The 24043-nt window shown below is 33.0% G+C and overlaps 2 protein-coding genes and 1 long non-coding RNA gene across 17 annotated transcripts in view; 1 reads left to right on the top strand and 2 right to left on the bottom strand.

Annotated features, from left to right (window-relative positions):
* Positions 1-1187: 1187 nt before the first annotated feature.
* Positions 1188-15135, bottom strand: LOC126779206 (protein seele). The gene is made up of 7 exons (XM_050503122.1): positions 14932-15135; positions 14791-14858; positions 11161-11260; positions 8251-8405; positions 7607-7699; positions 5682-5777; positions 1188-3863 (listed from the first exon to the last, which is right to left on the bottom strand). The coding sequence occupies exons 1-7, from the start codon at positions 15017-15019 to the stop codon at positions 3708-3710; spliced, it is 756 nt and encodes a 251-aa protein (XP_050359079.1). The 5' UTR covers positions 15020-15135; the 3' UTR covers positions 1188-3707.
* The window catches only part of LOC126779266 (uncharacterized), a 156929-nt gene continuing 134073 nt past the window's right edge, over positions 1188-24043 (bottom strand). For both annotated transcript variants that reach the window (XR_007670279.1, XR_007670278.1), the window contains exon 2: positions 1188-1671. This is a non-coding gene — a long non-coding RNA (uncharacterized LOC126779266). The remainder of the gene's footprint in view (positions 1672-24043) is intronic.
* The window catches only part of LOC126779165 (paired amphipathic helix protein Sin3a), a 38027-nt gene continuing 29738 nt past the window's right edge, over positions 15755-24043 (top strand). For 3 of the 14 annotated variants that reach the window (XM_050503041.1, XM_050503040.1, XM_050503042.1), the window contains exon 1: positions 20767-21417. The gene's annotated coding sequence lies outside the window, so the exon portion shown is untranslated. Of the gene's footprint in view, positions 15920-16727; positions 17120-20760; positions 21418-24043 lie in introns of those variants that run through there. The other 11 variants (XM_050503045.1, XM_050503046.1, XM_050503038.1 and 8 more) reach the window with 9 other exon arrangements.

Here is a 24043-nt window from a genome sequence, read left to right on the forward strand (position 1 = left end):
CAATAAATCGAATTTCTGTTCGGACATTTTTCTCTTGTGTACGTTTTGACACGTTCGATGTATCGAATTTATTTTATCGTAGGATTTGTGCCTTTTTTATAAATATGTACACTTTGAATTTTTACACAGTTTAATGTATATAATGTGATATTATGAAATTAAATGTATTTTTCAAATATCTGTTCTTGTTTTATTACATTTGTCTAGTTATGCAACCAAAAATATTCACAATAAGAACCTAAAATTGCATCGTTGCATTTCATCGTTGGGTGGTCTACTGGGAAACATAACTCAGTAAATAAATTCGTGGGAATATAACATTTTAGTTAGACAGTGGAAATATGTATTTTAATAATCAATTAAACTGAGCATCCAAATCTGTTTAGACGTGTTTAATTTCTTCTTAGTTATTTTATATTAAAAATACAATTTGGCTCGTCGTATACTTGACTATCCAATAAACATAATTGCTTATACGCATTTTTTTAATTTTTTTAGTTTACTAGTTCGCCCGCGTGTTGGGGGAAGGGGGTAGGTGGGTATCAAAACGGAGCCCATCCTTGGAATTCCGACTTGCATAGATTCAGCTGTAAAAGGCTAATAGAGCGACAGATTTCGCATTTATAATATTAAAGATTATTATATTATTTAATTGCAAAAAGTAGAATTAAGATGTAAATGAAAAAGCCTTCCATTTGTACTCAATCAATCTGATTAACATACATAACGTTCGGGTGCAGCATTTGTGTTTATGAAAATTTGTTGGTTATTTCATCGATAGGTTCAATGTAACTCCAAGATGGTACCAATTAATTGATATTAGACATTGTAAAGTTTTTATTTAAACATTAAAGATGATTTTAATTTTTTTGAAATTTAAATTATTCAATTCCCACCCAGGACAGACATTTGTGTGCATGACATTTGTGGACAGACATTTGTCTGTTTGTCCTGAATTTGGGTGTAATTATCTATATAAGTATGTATTTATAAAAGAAAACTAGTATATGTAGTATATCAATTGTCTGGTTTCCATAGTACGAGCTCTGCTTAGTTTTGGATCAGACGGCCGTGTGTGAATAATGTCCCAGGATATTATTTTTAAAGTTATATTATACCTACAACACCTATATGAATAAACATATTACCATTATTATTTAAATCTATTAAGAAATAAAACTATGTCATTATATTTATAAACGTTTAATAAAATAACATCACATTTTCACAACGCACATTTCATATTTGAAATTTTTAAGCGATCACTTCGAACAGGTCCTCAAACTACAGCCGACAGTACCAATCACACATAACAATATGAAATATTGCACACTATCCACCAGTATAAATTGGCACCCAAAAATAATTAGAGAAGTACATACGGCCCTTACTGTAAAAAGAGAGTGATTTATAGTCTACTCCAATGATAGAAGAGTAGAGACAAATAAACGACTTTGACCTTAAATTAACTTGATATCATTGGTCGACATCTAACACAACATAGGCATTATAGATTCGTGATAAAATGGCGTCCTAATAGTTTTTTTTTTTTATAGAATAGGAAGGTGGCCGAGCATATGGGCCACCTGATGGTAAGTGGTCACCAATCGCCCTTAGACATTGGCATTGTAAGAAATGTCAACCATCGCTTATATCCAATGCGCCACCAACCTTGGGAACTAAGATTTTATGTCCCTAGTGCCTGTAATTACACTGGCTCACTCACCCTTCAAACCGGAACACAACAATATCAAGTATTGCTGTTTTGCGGTAGAATATCTGATGAGTGGGTGGTACCTACCCAGACGAGCTTGCACAAAGCCCTACCACCAGTATAGTTATCGGTTTCAAATTAAAGTACACATAAGTAATTGTGTGGTATAGTGTTGTATTAAAAATTAAGGTATATTTAACGAGAACCGTTTGTAGTACATACAGCAGAGCTAGTAGAAAATCGCATAGAATATGTAAATCTAAAGTTTGTCTATATATACTCCTTCTAACATTGAAATAGCCTATACAACATATATTAAAAATCGAGTCTAAGGATTACAATTTATTGTTATAATCTTATTGTGAAAAAAAAAGTTATCAATTAAGTCAATTATATAAATAAATAAATAATTATGATTAATGGAAAGAGTTTTAAAGAAAGTGTAAATAGTTGAAACAAACAAAATACTCTCCTTTTGCATAATCACAACATTGTATGAAGAAAATAATCTCAATACAAGACAAAAGATAAATATTTGACCAAACTGTGTTATCTGTGGACTCTTATTTGTTAAGATGAAATGATGAAAATAACAAATATTTAAAAAACAAACACTTTTTCTCAATCTTTTAAAAAATTTAACATTTTCAAACACAAAAATTTTATTGTAATTATGTTCAAACCAATACTACGGTATCTAATATGACATTATATAAATATAACATTAAATTTACAAATTCTAATAACCTCAGAAGTATACATTATAAAGGCACATTTCCATGTAATATATAATTATAAATTAAAACTAACTTGAGCTCGACAGATTATATAAAATAAATCATCAATCACAATTAAAAGAGTTTATAAATAAATAATTTAAAATAATAATAAATTTATTTGTAACACAGATAAAAATATAGGACTACGGGTAGAAATACATGTATCTATGGCAACACCGATTATTTAAACAAATTAAATTTTAACCAAACGTATAACATTTTATATATTCAATGCCATATTTTTTATAATCACACATATAATCAAGCTTGTGTGCGTCTTTAGAACTAGCAGTTGATTCGTGATTCAAAGACAAACAATATTACATTTTAGTATTAGATAAATGCAACAAATAATTTCATTTACACACTATGAAACAATATTTGTAGGACTGCACATTAGTTGGGCGTTTTTTGGTTTTTAACGCAAACTGATATTTATCCGATTTCAAATTCAAAATCCGATTTTAGATATCCGATTTCGGTAACGCCTAGCCTCACCAAATCGCTTGCGCTCAAGCAAATATAGTCTTTAAGTACTTAGTAGTAAGGTCGATGATTGCGTAATAGATATCCGTAGCAGAACCAAAAAATCGCAAAAAATCCGAATCGCAAAATTCGCGCTATCCTTTTTATTCCGCTTTATTCCAATTGGTTAGAAAGAGAGAAAGCGAATTTCATAGTACGTAACAATCAGTTTGCGTTTGGATACCACACACAATTCGTTTGGTGATATCCAGTGATTTTATTTGTCGATTCAAAATCTTTTCAATCGATCTATAGTTCTTTGGCGTTTGGTTCGTTTTTTTGAAATCAGATTTTTAATTTGCGAAATCAAGACAAATCAATTTGTGTTTGAAATCCGATTTTGAATTCGTTTTGATACATCGGACGCAAGCCTACTGCACAAATCGTTTCACAATTTAACTGCATTGTGTACATATTGTATAGACATTAAAAATAATATATATCAATTTGATACAAATTTAATTATTACAATAAGTAATATACATATTAATTTATATTAAATATATAATTAAATTTTCACATTTATGTTTTAATTTCACTATTGGATAGTAACATATATATACATAATGTAGAACCTATTCAAGTAAATAGACAAACATTTGGACAAATGTTATTTATGAATACATTATATAAAATGTAAGCATATTTTCACAATAAACAAACTCACTCATGGTTTATAATACACACTTCTACAATTCCTCCTTGGTTGGAGACGGTTCCTGGATTTCATCCTCAGCTGGAACATCTTCGACGTCATCCGTATCATCGTAGTCCTCAGCGTCTGGTTCCTGCTGTATCTGCTGTTGCGGCATACCACCGAAGCCATATGGATCTGGCCCGTGGACCTGAAAAATATTATTCATTTATTAACATCTTATTATTATCATGTCTGATCGACTTATATAAGAATGTGTGTGTGTGTGTGTGTGTGTATGTATGCATATGTGTATAATGTGCATATACACTATACACACACACACACACAAAATCTTTATAATCATTAAGAAAAATCATTCGTTCACCTTCACTAGTTAACAACTAATGTTATATCAATTCAAGGTTAAGTTTGTTTATTTATCTTATTTTCTTATTCAAAGGGATTTCATATTAATATGTTCCCTATTTCGGGATCGTCAAACATTTTAAACTAAGCTTAATTCAATTATGGATGAAAATTTATAATGTGTTTTTTTTTTTATAGAGCATATGGGTACCACCTGATGGTGAGTGGTCACAAACGCCCATACACATTGACATTGTAAGAAATTTTAACCATCGCTTACATCGCCAATGAGCCACCAGCTTTGAGAACTAAGATGTTATATCCCTTGTGCCTGTAATTACACTGGCTCACTCACCCTTCAAACCGGAACACAACAATACCAAGTACTGCTGTTTTGCGGTAGAATATCTGATGAGTGGGTGGTACCTACCCAGACGAGCTTGCACAAAGCTTTACCACCAGTCAAATTAAAATAATTAATCTTATTATTTATTTAATTATAATATAATTCAGTTAATAATATAATAAGCGATAATGAATTAATACAGATTGTGTTTTTACTATAAATATAAACAGTTTCTCATTCCCACAAGGAAAATGGATTTTTGAAACATCAAACTAAATAGTTTTATTGGGAAATTTATATTAGTATTTTTGTTTCGATATGAAATAAAACATTTTCAATTTTCAACTAAGACACCTCCGACTCTCCTTGTACACTAATAATAATAATTAAAATTAATTATATAAGGATAATAATCCTTCATTCCTATACAAAAAATCATCAGACACTATAGATGCTTATATTTTACATAGTAAGTATTTATTGTATATATTGACATAAATTAATGCTATATTTGAAGATGAGAGACATGTGTGATTTACGTGTAATAGAAAATATACTGTACTGTTTATTTAATCATTTTTATTGCATTAGTTACTACAAAGATAAGTATATAACATTATATGTAGTATATACTTTACTAATCTTTTTTGTTTTTTTTTTTATATAATAGATAGGCGGACGAGCATATGGGCCACCTGATGGTAAGTGATCACCAACGCCCATAGACATTGGCATTGTAAGAAATATAATAAATATTTAACTTAAGCCTTTATATTTTCATTTAATCAATCAATAATAGTCTCATATTTTCTAATTTACAAGATTTCTATATAATATGAATATATATTTTTAATAAATTCATTCGATTGTTTTTTCTTATCAATATAGGTTGTTGATAAGAACCGAAGATCCGAGTTGGCCAGTGGTAAGAACGCGTGAATCTTGACCGACGATCGTGGGTTCAAACTCGGGCAAGCACCACTGACTTTTCATGTGCTTCATTTGTGATTATAATTCATCTCGTGCTTTACCGTCAAGGAATACATCGTGAGGAAACCTGCATGTATCTAATTTCACTGAAATTCTCTTATATGTATTCCACCAACCCGCATTGGAGCAGCGTGGTAGAATAACCTCCATACCTTCTCAAAAAGGAAAAAGAGGCCATAGCCCAGCAGTGGGACATTCACAGGCTGTTACTATTTATAGGTTTTTACTGTTACGAAAATCTCTGTAACATTCTTATACATTGGAAAGTAACAGTAAGTAGAAAGGTCTGATTGATTACGTGAGGGGGTAACATGGGGATCTCACCTTAACATACTCCGCTTCCATCTCCGGTGTCCAGGTGGTATCCTCCTCAGTCGGCAACATCCAGTCCTCGCAGTACTTGGCGTGGTTGAAGCAGATCTGCACATAGAAAACAAATATCAACAATTTGTACAATTATTACCCGGATTATGATATAGTGTTTAGTGTTTTCCCGAAAAAACAACAGCCTGGAAACGTCCCACAGCTGGGCTAAGGTTCTGGGCTGGCTTAACGAATTTGACTAATTTTGATATTGTACATCTATACCAAGAATTCTTTTTTTATATAGAATAGGAAGGCGGACGAGCATATGGGCCACCTGATGATAAGTGGTCACAAACGCCCATAGACATTGGCATTGTAAGAAATGTTAACCATCGCTTACATCGCCAATGCTCCACCAACCTTGGGAACTAAGATGTTATGTCCCTTGTTCCTGTAATTACACTGGCTCACTCAGCCTTCAAGGTCCTATTGAAAAATCAGTATAGCTCAAGTAATTATTAACTACGAAAAGAAAATCGAAATATGAAATTCCTTCGTCTCATATTCTTATATATTAATATACACGATAATCTGTTTCTACAAACATGTATATATATAATCAAAGGATTACTTATAACAGAACTCCATGTAAAAATTAAGATTCGTTCGGAATTCCATGAGTTTAATAGTTAGGGGAATTGGGTGGTAGGGCTTTATGCAAACACGCAATATTATACCGGCAAAATATTATTATATACACGGTGGACTGGTACTATCAATATTTAAGGAGAATTCTTCTTCTTCGTCGTGACACTCTTGTCAGAGCGGTTGTGGTCGCCATGAAGTATTATAAATTATTCGGCGCAGATGTTATTCGTCTCACGAGCCTGCGCCATATGTCCCTGTCAGTGGTAAGCCTCGTGCATTCATGCAAAGGACCGCCAACAGTTGTTTTTATTTGGTCGGTACATGATTTTCATTCGGAATTATGTAAAAAAAATTGGTACTTCATTTTTGACCAAATTTCCAATTTAAATAAATGAAGCGCGTGCGGCGTGGTGTTGTACTGCCATTGCCATCGCTTGCCATCAGGGTTCACAAACTAAAGCCAGTCAGTTATCGTACCGGGGATATTAAAATTATCGTACAACAAGATAATAATTATAAAATATTATATTTATTAATATTATACAAAATCACAACAATATATTTGAAATATGCTGCACATTTTTGTTTTTCGTTTTGATCCCGCGAAATATTGTAACTGCCAACACACCGCATCAAACCAAGATATGAAACGGCTGCCATTGTTCCAAAGAAAGAAACGAGCCAATAGATGGCGCTGACAGTAAAAAACTGTTAATGGTTCGTGTCATTATCAAATTGTACATCATAATGGAAATTATCGTACTATCCACGTCCGATAGTTGTGTAAGAACGAATTTACCTAATCCTAACTACCTGTGCTAAGCCAGGATTAAAGTATGAAGGGGGATTGCATCGTGCTTGTTTATCAAAGGTAGCCTACGCCCAAACGCCGCCACGTGTTAACAGCGAAGCTAGCTAGCTTCGTTGTTAACACGTGGCGGCGTTTGGGCGTAGGTAAGCTTTTTTTTATATAGAATAGGAAGGTGGACGAGCATATGGGCCACCTGATGGTAAGTGGTCACCAAACGCCCTTAGACATGGGCATTGTAAGAAATGTCAACCATCGCTTATAGCCAATGCGCCACCAACCTTGAGTTTCAGTGAATTGATTCATTTCAGTGAATTATACAACCATGCTGTATAATTCACTGAAATGCTACATGTGTACGCACCACATTGGAGCATCGTTTTAGAATAAGCTTCAAATCTTCTTTTCAAACGAAGAAAACCTATTATATATCCGTACCATTGACAGGCTATGACTTTACTGTAAGAAAGAGAACGCATATACATACTTCTCGTTCTGCGTCCGGCATGACGTCATCCTCCGGCCTGTTCTTGTACAAATCGGTGATTTCGTCTTCGTTAGCTTCAAACATACGTTCGCACTGAAAAATATTGAATAACAATTATATAACAAAAAAAATATAACGTAAAATATAATTGTAAAACAAAGTCCCCCCGTCGCGTCCGTCTGTCTGTGTGAACGTGATAAACTCAAAAACCACCGAACGGATTCTCATACGGTTTTCACCGATAGACGGAGTGATCATGAAGAAAATTTAGATTTTTTTTTTTATAGAATAGGAAGGCGAACGAGCATATGGGCCACTTGATGGTAAGTGGTCACCAACGCCCTTAGACATTGGCATTCTAAGAAATGTTAACCATCGCTTACATAGCCAATGCGCCAACCTTGGTAACTAAGATTTTATGTCCCTTGTGCCTGTAATTACACTGGCTCACTCACCCTTCAACCCGGAACACAACAATACCAAGAACTGCTGTTTTGCGGTAGAATATCTGATGAGTGGGTGGTACCTACCCAGACGAGCTTGCACAAAGCTCTACCACCAGTAAAATGCATGTACAGGCTGTTACATTACTTTTAATTCAATTTGACTTACTTAAATCTAAAAAAAACCTATATTATACTCACATAGTACTCGAGGCTCTTGTTCAAGTCGTCGTCCGTCACGAACTTTGTCTTCGAGAACTCAGGGTTCATGCCACCCCCCGGCGTGATGAGCTGCATTATCGCGAGCTTGCCTGTCGCCTTGTAGTACACACGTACGTAGTCATCCATTTTCTTGCCTAAAAAAATTGAATACGATAAAACTTCACAATCGGTGACGTAGACTTACGATTTATTTAAAAATAGGCAGGCAGACCGGTAAATATAACCTGATGACATATGCTCACCGCTCAGACATTGGTACAGTAATAAATAATAACCACCCGTTACATCGCCAATCCACCTTGGAAATCTAAGATGTCATGTCTCTTGTGTCTGTAGTTACACTGGCTCACTCGCATTTTAAACAGGAACATAATAACACTGATAATTGCTGTTAAGAGGTAATATATATGATGAGTGAGTGGTACCTACTGAGGCACAAGGTCCTACCACCAAGTATTACTATCGGTAATTCGGCTATAAAAAACAAAAAAGCCCAACAAGGCCGCCTTTCCTCGTAACGTTTACACATGGTCCCCCCCCCACAGTGTTAATGATCTCATACCATAATATAGAAAATGCTTATGCTTTGTGTACTTAAAACGCTTTGATTTTGTCAATCAGATGAAATTGAAATAATGGGAGAAAAAAGCTTTATACGCCCTCCCCCGGGCAAATAAACAAAATTTCAAAAACTACCAACTAAGACAGGGTGTCTTAGTACAGTAACAATGGTCTTTTTTAAATTTCAAAATGTCTTCTGTTAAAAGATAGCTAGTTAATTATCCTTTTACTAGTTTTCACATAAAACCACCTTGGTTAGATTTAAAAATGTAAGTTTCCTTAGGATTCATGCTTGCTTTATACCAAATTTCATCGGAATCGATTCAACATTTTAGCCGTGGAAGCGTAACAGGCAGATATCATTTACATTTATAATAATATATAGACATAGCCAATGAAAACGCGGCGTAATTTATCCTGCCATTTATATTTATACCAACGTCATGGCGATCGCTGGAACGTTTAAGTTAACGAGCTACAGCGCCATCTAGTGACGAATTACAAGTTACAACAACATATAAAGTATTAGACATGAATCAACAACAGCCACTGGGTCATTGAGACCCTGGCCCTTCGGGCCAAAATTAAAAGACACGGCAAGATAACTTGCCGGTAAGGCACATACCGGGTAAAGGGGCAAAGCCTAGGCCCGTACCCAGACTGACTTTTTGGGCTATTCAGTAAGAACCCTCTCACTGTACACATGAATACACTATAATTCCAGCTTTCACGGTAGCTGACCAAAGGGTCTCAAAGTCAATTAAACCCAAACAGCAATATCCATCCGGAAAGAGTTCAGGCGCAGGACCAACAGCTTTACGTACTTTCCGAGGCACGGGAGTGTACACACTTCCAACTTCCAGACTCCGGGATACTACTGAGAATTTTCTGACAGAAAAACCCAATAACTTTTTATTGGCCCGACCTGGGAATTGAAGCCAGGACCTCCGAGTCTGCGGCCTTACATCAAGCCACTAGAACAACGAAGCAGTCGAAATGCAGATGAAAAAAATATCAACAACACAAAATATTTACACTACGATGTTATTTTGTAAACATACTATGTAAGTGTTTTAAGACAATGCAACTGCAGAGCTCGTAGGTTTTTCGTAATGACGCTTTATTAAATAAACATGCAAATAGCTGACTTGAAGTATTATATAACGTTTATTATTTACTTAAATAGTATATAAGACATTAACTTGATGTGGCTTTTTGCAAGTCCGTCTAGGGGTACCTAAATATATAACAGAAATTCATCCACTTTTTTGCCTGAATTCTTTTTTTTTGTGGACAGTACCTTTCGAATTATATAAATTTTATGACTCCTATAATTAGCAATAAATAAATTTAAGTCAATTTTCGATTTTCACGTAGTCGGCCTTGACCTAATAGATATAATATATCTATAAAGCCGCAGATATCAAAACCTTAAATAAGACCACGGGTCAAAAATGATGAAAGGGTAGGTACCATCCAACTGAACAGCAATATTTAGTATTGTTGTGTTCCGGTTTGAAGGGTTAATGAACCAGTGAACTATAGGCAGCAGGCACAAAGGACATAACCTTAGTTTCTGATTTTGGTGGCGCATTGTAAGGATGTAAGGGATGGTTTATTTTGGGTGGGCGGTGTTGACCATTTACATCCATTTGGACCATTTGGTCCATTTGTCAATCTGTCTACCTTATAATATTGCTTAGATGACGATAAGTTAAGCAATGCTATGTCTACTTCTTTCGAATGACAAATCAATGATGACAGAAAGAGAAATCAAACACTCACTGAATAATGTTTATAATTGCACAAAATGTACAAGTTAACTCTATATATTTCTCGTGGTAATATAATATTCTGCTCCTCGTGCTCTTTCGTGGTGACATAATATTCTTCCCAATAATATTCTGTTTCTTTTCTAACGTTACTTGACAATTAACTGTCACAGATAACATATTTTGCTATAGCAGCACTTTTAATAGTTATATGTTAACACAATGCTTAATGGACCCGTCCCACTCAAATTAGAATGTATGGTCATGTTATTTATGGACCGGAGGGTAACATAAGCTTTGTTTTGTACTTTTTATCTCAGAAATAAATGCAAAAATGGGAGTTTTTGTTAAAACTAGAAAATAATTATATTTGTCTTTGCAAACAAATTCTCTAATAAATAAAACTTTTACACTAAAGATAAATATTGTTTTTACTATCTTATGCAAAAAATATTATAGTTTAAAAAAAATATTAAGATTAAGCACTTTGTAAAACCAATATAAATTTTTGATGGACAAATAAACAAAAAAGTAATATAAACATTTTACAACTTACAAATTCCATCAATTACTTCAGATATGTAAACAGCTGAACGATGGGCTGGTACTTTCTGTTGCATTGTGTTGCCCTCGGCGTCCATTCTGAAATTACCGACCTAAAAAAATACAATTTTGTTTCAAGCTTTTATTTAACATAAACTGTTAGTATACAGGGTTACAGGGTAATATGTCACGATCCTTTTAAAGGGTTATAGTTCAGGACAATAGCTATCAAATGACCCCCAAAATGCTTATGCAAAAGTGTATCGTTTTCGAGTTATTAATTTTTTAATATTTTTTTTATTTAAAGGATGTTTAAGATTCTAAAATTCAATAAAAAAAAAATCAACGTATTTTCCCTATTTTTTTTTGTATTTCTTGCTAGGGTACATCCTAGTTAATAATAACCAGTTATAAAACAAAAACAATCTTCAAGCATTTTTAAATTACAGATCCAAAACTGTACAACTTTTCGATTTTTAATTTTGATTCTTTAAGTTACTCGCAATTTTTTTGTAAAAATCACTATGGCTCTTATCGTGCGGATCATTTTAAAAACATCTGCGTTTCCTTAGCTATCTATCGGTACATAAAAAGTACAGTAACAATCATAAACTCAGGAGAAAATTAGATAACAAAGAGACCAGGTAAGAAATTCTAAGAAATGCTATTGTTAAGAAATTAAATCTGGATCAAAGACAAAAGGACCTCAATGCAAAGTAGTTAAAGATTATTTTTAATAGGGGTAATAGGTAAAAAAGGAGAAATAAACCAGAGCTGTCATTGCAATTTTGAATTTAAATCAAAAACAAAATACTTAATCTTTTTAGTTACTCCATACTTTCGAAATTACACTGTTTATTATTCATAATTCGTGTTCAAAATGAGATCCCCTATTTCGTATACAAATACGCATTCTTTTTCTGCATTCATCTCATTCTGCAAAGGAGACAATCTGATTCCGGACGCCCTCGTGTCCGTTCTCCAGATGAAGAAGATGTAATTATTCGTCATTTCCGAGAGGACCCTACAGTTTCCACCAATATTGTGGCAAACCGACTGGGCGTATCTCAATGGAGAGTCTGGTTTACTGTCCACGCGGCTGGATTGTATCCCTATCATTACACACCCGTACACGTGATTGAAGAAGGAGATCCTGCAAGACGTTTAGATTTTTGCCGATTTATGCTACACTGTGATGCAGAAAATCCCAATTTTTTGAGAAAAATTTTATGGACAGACGAGTCAAAGTTTGACAAAGATGGTATTACTAACTACCACAATATTCGATATTGGTCTCAAAAAGAACAGGGAAACCCTCACAAAAAGCGATTAAGCGGTTCCCAAAGACGTTTCTCGGTAAACGTCTGGATGGGGATTATCAATGATAATCTTATTGGGCCACATTTCCTACCTGATAACTTAAATGGTGAAAGTTATGAAAGCTTGCTTAGAGAAATCCTGCATGAGTTACTCGAAAATGTTTCGCTGAAACTTAGGCAGAGTATGATATTCCAGCATGATGGTTGCCCCGCACACTTTCGAATGTCCGTAAGACAGTGGCTAGACAGCAATTATCGTAATAGATGGATTGGCAGAGGAGGACCAATCCCATGGCCAGCGAGAAGTCCAGATTTGACTCCGATGGACTATTATGTCTGGGGGCATATGAAAAGCCTGGTTTATGATGTTTCACCAGTACAAACAATTGAAGAACTCAAAACAAGAATAATGAATGCTGCAAATTCTATTCGACATAGCTTGAGTAGTGTTGTAGTAAAAAGTGAATTAAGAAAAAGAATGCGTATTTGTATACGAAATAGGGGATCTCATTTTGAACACGAATTATGAATAATAAACAGTGTAATTTCGAAAGTATGGAGTAACTAAAAAGATTAAGTATTTTGTATTTGATTTAAATTCAAAATTGCAATGACAGCTCTGGTTTATCTCTCCTTTTTTACCTATTACCCCTATTAAAAATAATCTTTAACTACTTTGCATTGAGGTCCTTTTGTCTTTGATCCAGATTTAATTTCTTAACAATAGCATTTCTTAGAATTTCCTACCTGGTCTCTTTGTTATCTAATTTTCTCCTGAGTTTATGATTGTTACTGTACTTTTTATGTACCGATAGATAGCTAAGGAAACGCAGATGTTTTTAAAATGATCCGCATGATAAGAGCCATAGTGATTTTTACAAAAAAATTGCGAGTAACTTAAAGAATCAAAATTAAAAATCGAAAAGTTGTACAGTTTTGGATCTGTAATTTAAAAATGCTTGAAGATTGTTTTTGTTTTATAACTGGTTATTATTAACTAGGATGTACCCTAGCAAGAAATACAAAAAAAAATAGGGAAAATACGTTGATTTTTTTTTTATTGAATTTTAGAATCTTAAACATCCTTTAAATAAAAAAAATATTAAAAAATTAATAACTCGAAAACGATACACTTTTGCATAAGCATTTTGGGGGTCATTTGATAGCTATTGTCCTGAACTATAACCCTGTACTGTAACGTGACATATTACCCTGTAACCCTGTATGTGTGTTAAACCTTACAACTAAATTTAACCTGTTACTAACTCTCTAATGCTTAAAGCAAAACACAGCTATAAAAAATATATATATTAAGCAATAATAAAACTTATATGTTCAATTATATGTTATAAAAACATTAGTATATAAGAATTATCACACAATAAATTATATTCATGATTAAAAACAGTGGAGTTTGAATTCACATTAGTTGGATTGAACATAGTTTAATTATATATATCATTTGATTTGAAAGAGTAACTACAGAGTTTCTTTTCCGATAAATAAAATATAAGCCACAAACTGTTGGTAGCATTGCATTCAATTTAAACCTGTAATATGACGATTCAAACTAGACTACTCTGAGTACTAGAGAATACTCTGATTTCAATTAACTTTTAACAAATAATAATAAATACAGGCACAAGGGACATAACATCTTAGTTCCCAAGTTTGGAGGCGCATTAAGTAAGCGATGGTTAACATTTCTTACAATGCCATCAGGTGGCCTATTTGTTTGTCCTACTATAAAAAAAACTTAATTGAATACAATGTAAAAATAGTGTTATTTATTTTAGCAGAATAATCAGCTACAGCTGGTGTAAAAAGTTTAACCCAGAAAAGCCAAACTCTTTTCCTTCACAAGGGAGAAATCTTCTAAAGTCAACCTGGTCCTGAGAGCCAGGTTATGTGGAAGCAAATTTCTACAACCATTACTATTACACATTATTGGCATTAAATTATGACAGTTATTACTGAATGGCAACGTTGAATATAGCACCCAAATAGAATTATTTAAAATTAAATAGGCTTACACTAAACTTTTGAATAATCACTTTACGGTTTTTTTTAAATATAAGTCTGATACCGATTAGGAATATAAATTTCATCAAGAAGAAACTCTTTTACTATAAAATAAGTTACAGAGGTATTTAATTTAAAAGAAAAAATATATATAATATGAATTTAATATACATGATTTAATTTGTATAAGCATTATATAAACACTCAAGTTCTTGCAGTTTTTTTAAATAACTATATTATTTAAATACACTTTAGTAAATGCAGTATTCGTAAACAAGGAAAATATTTAATTAAATACTTACTTCAACCTTCTTCCATTTATCAACGCCCTTAATGACTGCATTAAGCTCCTCGAAGGTCTTCCGACACACTGTAATGAAATATATCACTTATAAAATTAGTTTTAAATAAGAAATATTCATGTAAACACGAGGTAAACATACCTAAGCATCTTAAATTTTGAGGATCTATTCTCGCTGACACCACAACGAGTAGAAGAGCAAAACTTAAAATAGCAGCATTTAACCGCATTTTAAATATTTTTCACTTAAATGATGTGCAATTTCAATGAAAATCTCGGAAAAATGACTTTAAAATTCGTAGGACGTGTTACATAGTTTATCAATTTCCTTCAAATACACGAACTCAATGCTGATTGGTAATTACAAATTGGATGACAGATGACAAATAAATTAATAAAAATCGGTTTTGTTAAAATTAGTTATAGCTCTGGTGTGAAATAAATACTTCTAAGGCTTAAGACTTATAGAAAATTACAATATGTTCAAAGTTAAATAATGTATTTATAAAATTTGCTATCAAATAGAAAAAAAAATATTAAAAAAGTTTTTCATTATAAAAAAAAAACAAAACCAATAATGTATTAATTATGTATAAATTGGCAACATTATTATTATTAATAAAATAAAAAATAAAATAAAATTATCTCCTAATGTTTTGTAGCACATTTAGAAAATAAGTATGATAGTTGAATGCTTCAGCTTTCAATCAAAATGTGAACGGATGTCAAAACAAGAACTAAAATTCATATCTCACAAGCAATATCAATCAATATCAAAGTAAATATGTCCAAAAATAATATATACAATTATTTTGATTTATTTACTATATTTCCAAATAATAATTGGACATCGTAATAAAAAAGAACTTGTATTTTCTTGCTCCCTCGCTCACCCATTCTCCGGCTTTCCGCCCGCCTCCCTCCACCATCAACCGACCCAAACTAAACCAACAGTTCGCATTCGGTCTCTATGCGCGTAGGACGATTGCTCAACGTAATGTATATTTTTTTTGTGCATATCAAATCTTCTCAAAATCTCAAAATACCATAATCTACTTGTTTATATCGCCGAGAAGTGTCAATCCCGTGATTATTACGAAGAAAGAAGTCTATTTCAAGTAAAAATAAAGGTAAGTGCTCAGTTGACAGACTGCGTCTTATCCTATTTGATGCTTATTAATTAGGTTTTTGATTGATACAAATTGCTTCTTTTGCCGAATTCAATACCCTTGTAGTCAGAAAGTAATATTTAAGTACCATATTGTATATACGATGTGTCCACACCTGTGCTCTCCCATACGTTGCAAGTTTTATAACGTAACAACAAGCGCGATTGATTAATGTTATTTAAATTATTTGTATCATCTAGTTTCAATCGAGAGTATTGCTTCAAGAATTAGTTAATTTCATAATGATATACGGCGCGCTCTCTACGACTTGGCAACGCGACGTTCGGTTACTTGTGAAAAAAAAAGGCAATCATTGTAAACAAGCAAGTGCTGAATGCTGCCGGCGTTTCCCTTTGTTTTCCGTGTGAAATCGGCCCTTTGTCCTTCGTCGGGGAGCGCTGGGTGCGCCGGGTATAGGAATTTCGACTCTAGAAAAGTGCCATAATACATGATGATATACATTCATCGGTCGGGCCGCGCTCTGCCGTTCCCCGCGTCGTTTCTACGGAGCTGTGTTCGTGTGTACTTACATCAAGAACGTCAGTGTGGTTGTGCGGTAGTTTGTTTATAGTATGTGCTCTACTAAAACGGTCCCTATGCTTAGAGCTGTAAGGCTCATTATAGTATATAGGTCGGCGTCCTCGTCGGTGTTTGTCTATCGATCTCTGCGGTGGCCAATGGCACATGTCCTGCGCGGGCCGTGCCTCGCCCCGCTCCGGTGAAAGCCGGCGCGATGTATCACGCTCGCTATATTATATTATGTACTATCTTATCATGTTAGACGCTGTTACGTCGCTCGCTTTGTCCGCCAGCAGCCGACTAGATTTCATATTTATACATGGTATAGGCACCGCGAAGTGGGTGATAGTCATGAATGTTTTGTCGACCATCGGCCGCTCTGTTTGCGGACCGCCGAGCGTCACGGTGAAGCGGTGCGGGGGGAGCGAGCCCGAAATAGAAGCGCCGTTTGGAAATAAGCGACGTGGCAACACCGCGACACGGTGCGCTCAGTGTCGGTTCAAAATGGCGCCTGTGCGTGATCGATACCGTGGTATTCTCGTTAAAATGTCCGTATTTGTGATGTATCTGGTTGTTGGTCGGCCCGAATGGTGCCCTGTGACCGCGGGGCGTGCGCCCCGCAAGCCAGTGTCCGACCTCAATGTACGTATCTTCAACCATATTGCGCCGACACTTAGCTAGCTATGGATATGCCTAGCGATCTACAATCTCGATGATCTAGACACACATGTCGCATGCATGTCCATATCTGCTCTCGAGTTATCAGCAGCTTAAATGTTAACATGTTAAATGAAATCTCGGATGCGTTAGCGACTTTTTCAGATATTACGTAACCACGTGACTACATTTTTTTTTACTTTTTAACAAACTGGTTTTACCATTTCATTCATAACGACAAGTAGTGATGTTTGAAATACGAGCAAAAAGAAACAAAAATAGGTTAAAATAAACCGCTTATAATAGCAGAGTTGCATCTGATAATTCTAAACAAGATGGCGGCCGTAATTGTAAATTTAAGACGCAATAGCGGGCGCGGAATGCTGGCAACGTCGCACTTTTCAATCCCCAGTCACTTGTTATAAACGATAAGAAATTTCAAGGCTAACCGTTTCGTATCCTACGTTCAAAACAATGGATAAAATTAAAGCGTGATAAATGAATTGAATACTCTTAAATCGTAATAATATTATTTTCGGAACTCTAATTACATTTTTTAATGGTAGGTAACGGTACTCGCACAAACATATTTATTGAATTATGTACTCTCATACTTGTGTTGTATCCTTACATGTATTCATAGTTTATACACACTAGGTAAAGTAATGCTTATACAAATATATATGTAGGGTTTTTAAATTGTCATCTTGTGTTCTTTGAATTATATATTTAGAGGTGTTATATTTTCAAAAACTACATCGTTTCGTTATACCTTGAAAACTTGAAAAGACATTGTTAAACGCATTAACGATAAATTTGCTACAAGAAGTGGTCAAATCCATTAAATGTTTCTCTTGTATATCAATCTATGGCCTTTCTTATAAACGTTACTTAGTAGCTGTTTAATTAAACAATGATTTATCTTTTTTTGTAATCATTGATTTGACACTCGAAGAGGAAGACTGCATTGTTTAACTATTCTGCCACTAAACCATGTTTGTTTCTTATTACTTTATCACATTTCAATCAAATTTTAATTCGATAAAATTCAGAATCTGTATTCTTTTTCAAATATGTATATTATTTACTTATCGTCGTAAACTTAATGATCCAAAACTTTATCGAATCCAAGATTATTTTTTTATAAATAATTTATAATTGGACGGACTAATGAGATAGTTTATTTAGAAAACATATATAGTTTTACCAAATGTATAAAATTATTTTGATTAAGTGCAATAAAATAGCTTAATAATTGAACTAAATAGTGTTATTTTTTAAATAATTCGCATATTATATCAAGTGTTTCAATTCAGTTCTATTACAAAATAGGTTCTATATAAAACTCAAAAATATATACAATTTGAAATGTCTTGTGTAACAGCAGCATAATACTTTTTTTTAATCAATCATTCTCCGTAATGGGCGTTGACTTTCATTAAAATCTTTGAAAGTATTGCAGTTATCGAAAATAAAAATAAAACATATATTAAAGCGATATTCGTTACATAATACAATAAAGTCGTTTTCTTTTAATATTCCGTGAAATTTAGTGTACTCTACACAAGAAAGTTAATTATAATTAATCATATTTCGAGTTTTAACTAATTCTGTTGTTAACAAATATATTTTGGATAAACCAAGTTTATCAAATATTCAGCAACTTATCTCAAATTCGATTTAAATGTTTTATTGGCTGGACTATAAACGAATAACTGTTACTAACTTAAAAAAAAAAACTAGAATTGGTTTCTTAGAAATTATGAACATTCGTAACCTCGAATACGGTTGGTAAGAGATACTTCGATGTATTATTATCTGTGGCCTTGTTTTTTTTAATGTTTCATCAAACTTTCATTCTACAGTTTATATGTATACTGTCAAATAAAAAATTTTAAGCATCACAAAGAAAACTACCTGTATTAAGACTGGCCATCTTATCTCTACAACCGATTATAGGATTAAAAATGTTCGTCCCTTTTTCTTAAAAACTAATTACTTAAAAAAAATACTATAAAAATATACAATAAACTAATTGTAATAATAATAAATTGAAATAATGGTGGCTCGTCAACACCTGCTTTATAATCACATGTATTATTGATGTTAATTACAATAAAATATCTTAATTAAAATTTGAAAAACATTTTTGTATACCAAATTTCTCGACTAAACTTTTGACTAACCTTAAAGATGCATTGTGGTCGAAACAACATATAGAATTTCAAATCAAGGAAGAAGCTGCAGTTTCCAAGATTTGATCTAAAATGTAGACGTGTTTAAAAAAAAGCATGTAATAAAGAAAAAAAACTATAGTCGTTCGTCATTAGCGTCTCTACATTTAAATATACCTAAATTATACTTTATAAAGCAAATTAATAATTATGATAATTAAAGTTTCTTTAACGGTGATTTTTTTTTGTTACAAGTACGTATTAACGGATTGTACGGATAATAAATAAATGATGGTGCTCATGTTGATAAATTGAGCGTGATTAGGCATCTTCTACATCACATCTGTATTTACCATTGGGTATATTTATTGTCAAGCTTTAGCTTATAGTGAATAAAAAAAAAATATATGTAACTGTCAGACAATAAGACTACGGCAGGCATGTTTTTTTTTCAAGTTCCGTGCACCATAATATTGCATTAGTTACTGTTTCAATGATGGCGAATGATAGAAAAAAACGTGATTCGATATTTGCTTTATTTGAACATTTAAAAACATTCAATATGTTATATTTTCAAAAGTATGAACATTTACAAATTACATAATTTTGGAGTCTTAAAACTTATTCTCTTGGTTAATCATCAATTAAGTGCAGTTGATAATATTACCTTTTAAACTAATATAATTGCGTGAACACTTGATAAATTCAGTTAAATAGTAAATAATATTTTAGATATAATGGGAGGTTATTAGTGTGGTACACCAAATTTCAACCCATAGCGACTTTACTCTCCTAATTCATTACACCCCGAGTCTTATTGAGCCATTATTAGATACATAATAGAATCCCTCCTTGCATTTCGCTTTTAGATATCTATTCTAAGTATATATGTATATATATTAAATTGTAATCAATAAACTCTTCTTCTTCTAACCATATATATATATTGTACATTAATGAAATTGAAAAAAATATTTTAATCAAATATTTTTTTTTATAAAATGTTACTTTATATATTTGTTTGGTTTTTCCTTGTCCTTATTTTAATTCAAACGTGTTATTAATGGCGTTAACTTACTGCTATTGTAAATTGATCGAGGTTATCGCAACCTTTTTCAAGGTGTTTTTTTTTTAATTTAACTAAATAGACCATAGATATAACGTAGAAAGTAATCTTGTGTTATGTATTTTATACACAGTTAAGACATTTCTCTTCGAAGATATTATCTTAATTAGTTCTTCAAACGTTGCTCGTAAGCGTATAATTTTTAAATAGAAAATTAGGGGTTATACCGTTGTTCTTCTTTTATTTCTTCCATCAGTGTAATCGTCTCATTGTCCCCCTTGTCGTAAATTCGCGTTGTTGTCATAGAAACATCGTCAAAATAAGCGGCACCCTCCATATAACATACATACATCCAATCAAAATTATTTATTAGTTACTTAAAATAATGTACAACAAAATTTAGGACAATACAATGTTGTTTACTTGCTCTCTATAAACATTTGGCGGGAAATAGATATGGCGGCGCTCATTCGCGCTCTCGATCGCAACTGTCTGTTGTATAATTTTAGAGAAAGGAGATTTGTTTTGGTCCACCACCTTCGTGGAGATTCGTTGGTCGTGGCATTTCATATCGCGGCACGTCCGTTTCGCTCGCTATTATTTGATGCGACGTTGCCACACTTCTCTGGGGCTTCGGCTCGATCGCAGCCTGGTGGACGGAGAAGGTGCCGAGCTACAGTCAGTCGGCCGCGCAGCTCGGTGCGCGACGTTCGTGCGCGGAGGGTCTTGTTAGCGTCCCTTCATGCCTCAGTGCTAAATAAACGTGAGTGCGAGCAAGACGGCATATACCAGAGAGAGGAAACGGTGAAAGAGTGAGACGACACTATGGCAGTGTCGCAACCTCGCCCACCTGACCGTGTTGACGCCGCGCTCGAAAAAGTTGCGCCGTTGCGCTATTTGAAGGCGCACGAATGTGCTCGCTCCGAGCGTACCGTGACGCGTTATTATCATAAGCCCTTGTCTTAAAAGAGGTTTTTGAATTACCTGAGGTGAAATCAATTCAAAATCGAAGAATTCAGCGTTATCTTACAAGGTTTCCACCGGTATGTATCCCATATGTGATTTTATAAAATAAAAAAAACTGGTCGAGGTAGGACGTTATCTCTAGTGCTTAGATAAGTAGACGTTCGCATCTCGATTTCTATGTAGCTTAAATTCGACGTCGTAATAGAAATTCGTTATTAACAGCGCCTTTTAGTTCTTTGGTATTTATTCGCCATTTTCTACGTCGGTGACGAATACCACAGCGCCGTCCTCGTTACTTTCGGCCCACGGTAAACCGGACTTTACCGCTCTATTCTGAAAGTCGATTACACTTTACGTTAAAAACTACATCCGACTCTCAGCAATGATTCATTGTAGAAATAATAATAAATTTTCATACGCGACTTGAATCGTGAAAGATACCACTCCACTAAAATTGTTGTTTTAGAACGTTTCACGTCAATAAAAAAGGCGGGATTACTAGTCGAAATGTCATTTAGCTTGTTTTGTACTTTTGTTGGCAACTTGTAAGCTACGCGATAGAATTTTGCATCGACGTTGGATGTAATTGTGCACATTGTCAGTGTTATCGATTTGTATACGTTTTCCGCTATAAATAAGTGTGAGTTTGTGTCATCGGCTTCGCGGCGGGACCGGTTTTTGTCTAAACCTGTGTGTGTGCTGTGAACGAGCTGTTTGGAATTTCAAAATGGTAGCGTTTTAAGTGCACGAGCCTTGTTATATTTCGATATCCGTTGCGTAATTAATATGTTAGCTTTAACTTTGTGTTACGATGATTTGACATAGTAATGTTTTAACTTTAAAAATCCTTTATTTAGTTCAACCCACGCATTAAACCGTGCTATGACGTCATCGCGAGAAATAGTCGATATAATATATATTTGTTTTTGTATATATAGCGTCCATGCGATATGTTTTGCTGTTACGTAATAAGATATCTTTTAACTCGTGTTATTCAAGCTTAAACCAGGTGAAGCGTTTTTTTTCTCTTACGTATTCTAAAAACCTTATTGCGTCTAATCACTTTATAGTAATCATATTTCGATACTTTGTTTCGTAATTTATTTGTTTCTCAGAAGCGTTTCCGGTCCATAAGACCACGTGTTTAATATTAAAATGTGTTCATTTTTAACCTTATCGTAAATAATTTGACATGTGCGTTTGCTAAAAAGACTACGTAATACAACTCGTTTGAAACGTATTAAATATTATTAATTAAAAAACAAAAAAGATTTATTACAAATTCATTCAAGATTTTTAAATTTAAGTATGCAGTAATAATATATCTCAAATGCGTATAAAATAACATATTATTAATATGAAAACAAGTTAGTTGTTAACAAAATTGTACCAGCACTTACATAAATCTTTAATTTTATATACCTAAGTATATATATACTCGTCCCCCTATCCCGTCGCTTACTTACAATAAGAATGACGACTGCGTACAAGGGGATATAGTGAATTTAGCATTGGAAGCGTCACAGCCTTTTGTGGGTTATGGCGTGCCGAAAATGTTAATACATTTGTTCTTAATACTAATTACAAGTAAATAAATAAGATTTTAATATCGTTGTATTATTAAATAAATATATATGTGATAAAACAAATGGCATGGCCTGATGGAATAGACTTAAAAATGTCACCTTAACACTGCTTACCCACCCATGTTAATGTGGTCCTTTGTTCAACAGTAGTAGGCTTAATTGATATAATCTTATATAATATATTTACATTATGGACATATTTATGTATAGAAAAAATATATTATAATAATAATAATATTAATTCATTTATTTAAGTAACAAGACTCATATACAAAATTACAAAAAATAAAATAAACACTACTATCTACTACTTATACAATTTACTGGTCCAGCGGAAACTTTACAACAGCGGTTTATAAATATACAGTCTAGTCTGTTAGCTATCATGATTAGAATTTTGTTAGATTACCCAATGAATTAAGAAATTAAGATTTGAATCGGTTATTTTGAATCATTAACTTAGGGTTATAAAATATATTAGTGAATTATTTAGTAGTAAGGTGAGTTAGTGCTACTAAAAGTACAGGAAAATTGTTCAGAAATATACAGTCGTTGCAACTGAATTTATTTAAATCCTATATAATTATGACTATAAATTGTGCTAGTTTTTAGTTTCATGGCATTTATAAAACATAATAAAAGTTAAAATAAAAAGCGGTTTAAATGCAATTTTATAGTAACATATTTATATAATATATATGTTAACACTTACATATAACATTAAGCATTACATACCACAGTAATATTGTTCTTAAAATACGAGAAAGGATCTTAAATAATTTTATTTACAATTTAAAATAAAACAATTTATAGTTATAAAGTAGTAAGTTTATTTTAAATTAATAATGTCTTTAGAATAAACTTTTTTTTTATTTTTATTTGTCAATGTTTTTAAGGATAATGACTTGCACATCGACTCTACAGCCAATGACATAAGGTTTTGTGTTTTTGACTTTGGTTAAGTGATCGATCTTTATCAATTTAAATCTGTCTTGTATTATAAATTAAAAAATAAAATTCATAACAATTTTCTAGTGTACTACTATTTAGTACTTTAAGCAAAAAAAAAAAAAAAGAATTCTAACACCCCAATAGTCCCATAAAATGGGATGAAAAT

This window comes from Nymphalis io, chromosome 28 (assembly GCF_905147045.1).
Source record: "Nymphalis io chromosome 28, ilAglIoxx1.1, whole genome shotgun sequence".
NCBI lineage: Eukaryota > Metazoa > Arthropoda > Insecta > Lepidoptera > Nymphalidae > Nymphalis > Nymphalis io.

Bases quoted from the DNA above. Each gene is read 5' to 3' on its own strand.
- LOC126779206 (XM_050503122.1), bottom strand. From the start codon at position 15,019: ATGCGGTTAAATGCTGCTATTTTAAGTTTTGCTCTTCTACTCGTTGTG. The intron at 14,859-14,931 runs GTATGTTTACCT...ATTTCATTACAG, and splicing joins TCAAAATTTAAGATGCTTAG to TGTGTCGGAAGACCTTCGAG. The intron at 7,700-8,250 runs GTGAGTATAATA...AATATTTTTCAG, and splicing joins ACAAGAGCCTCGAGTACTAT to TGCGAACGTATGTTTGAAGC.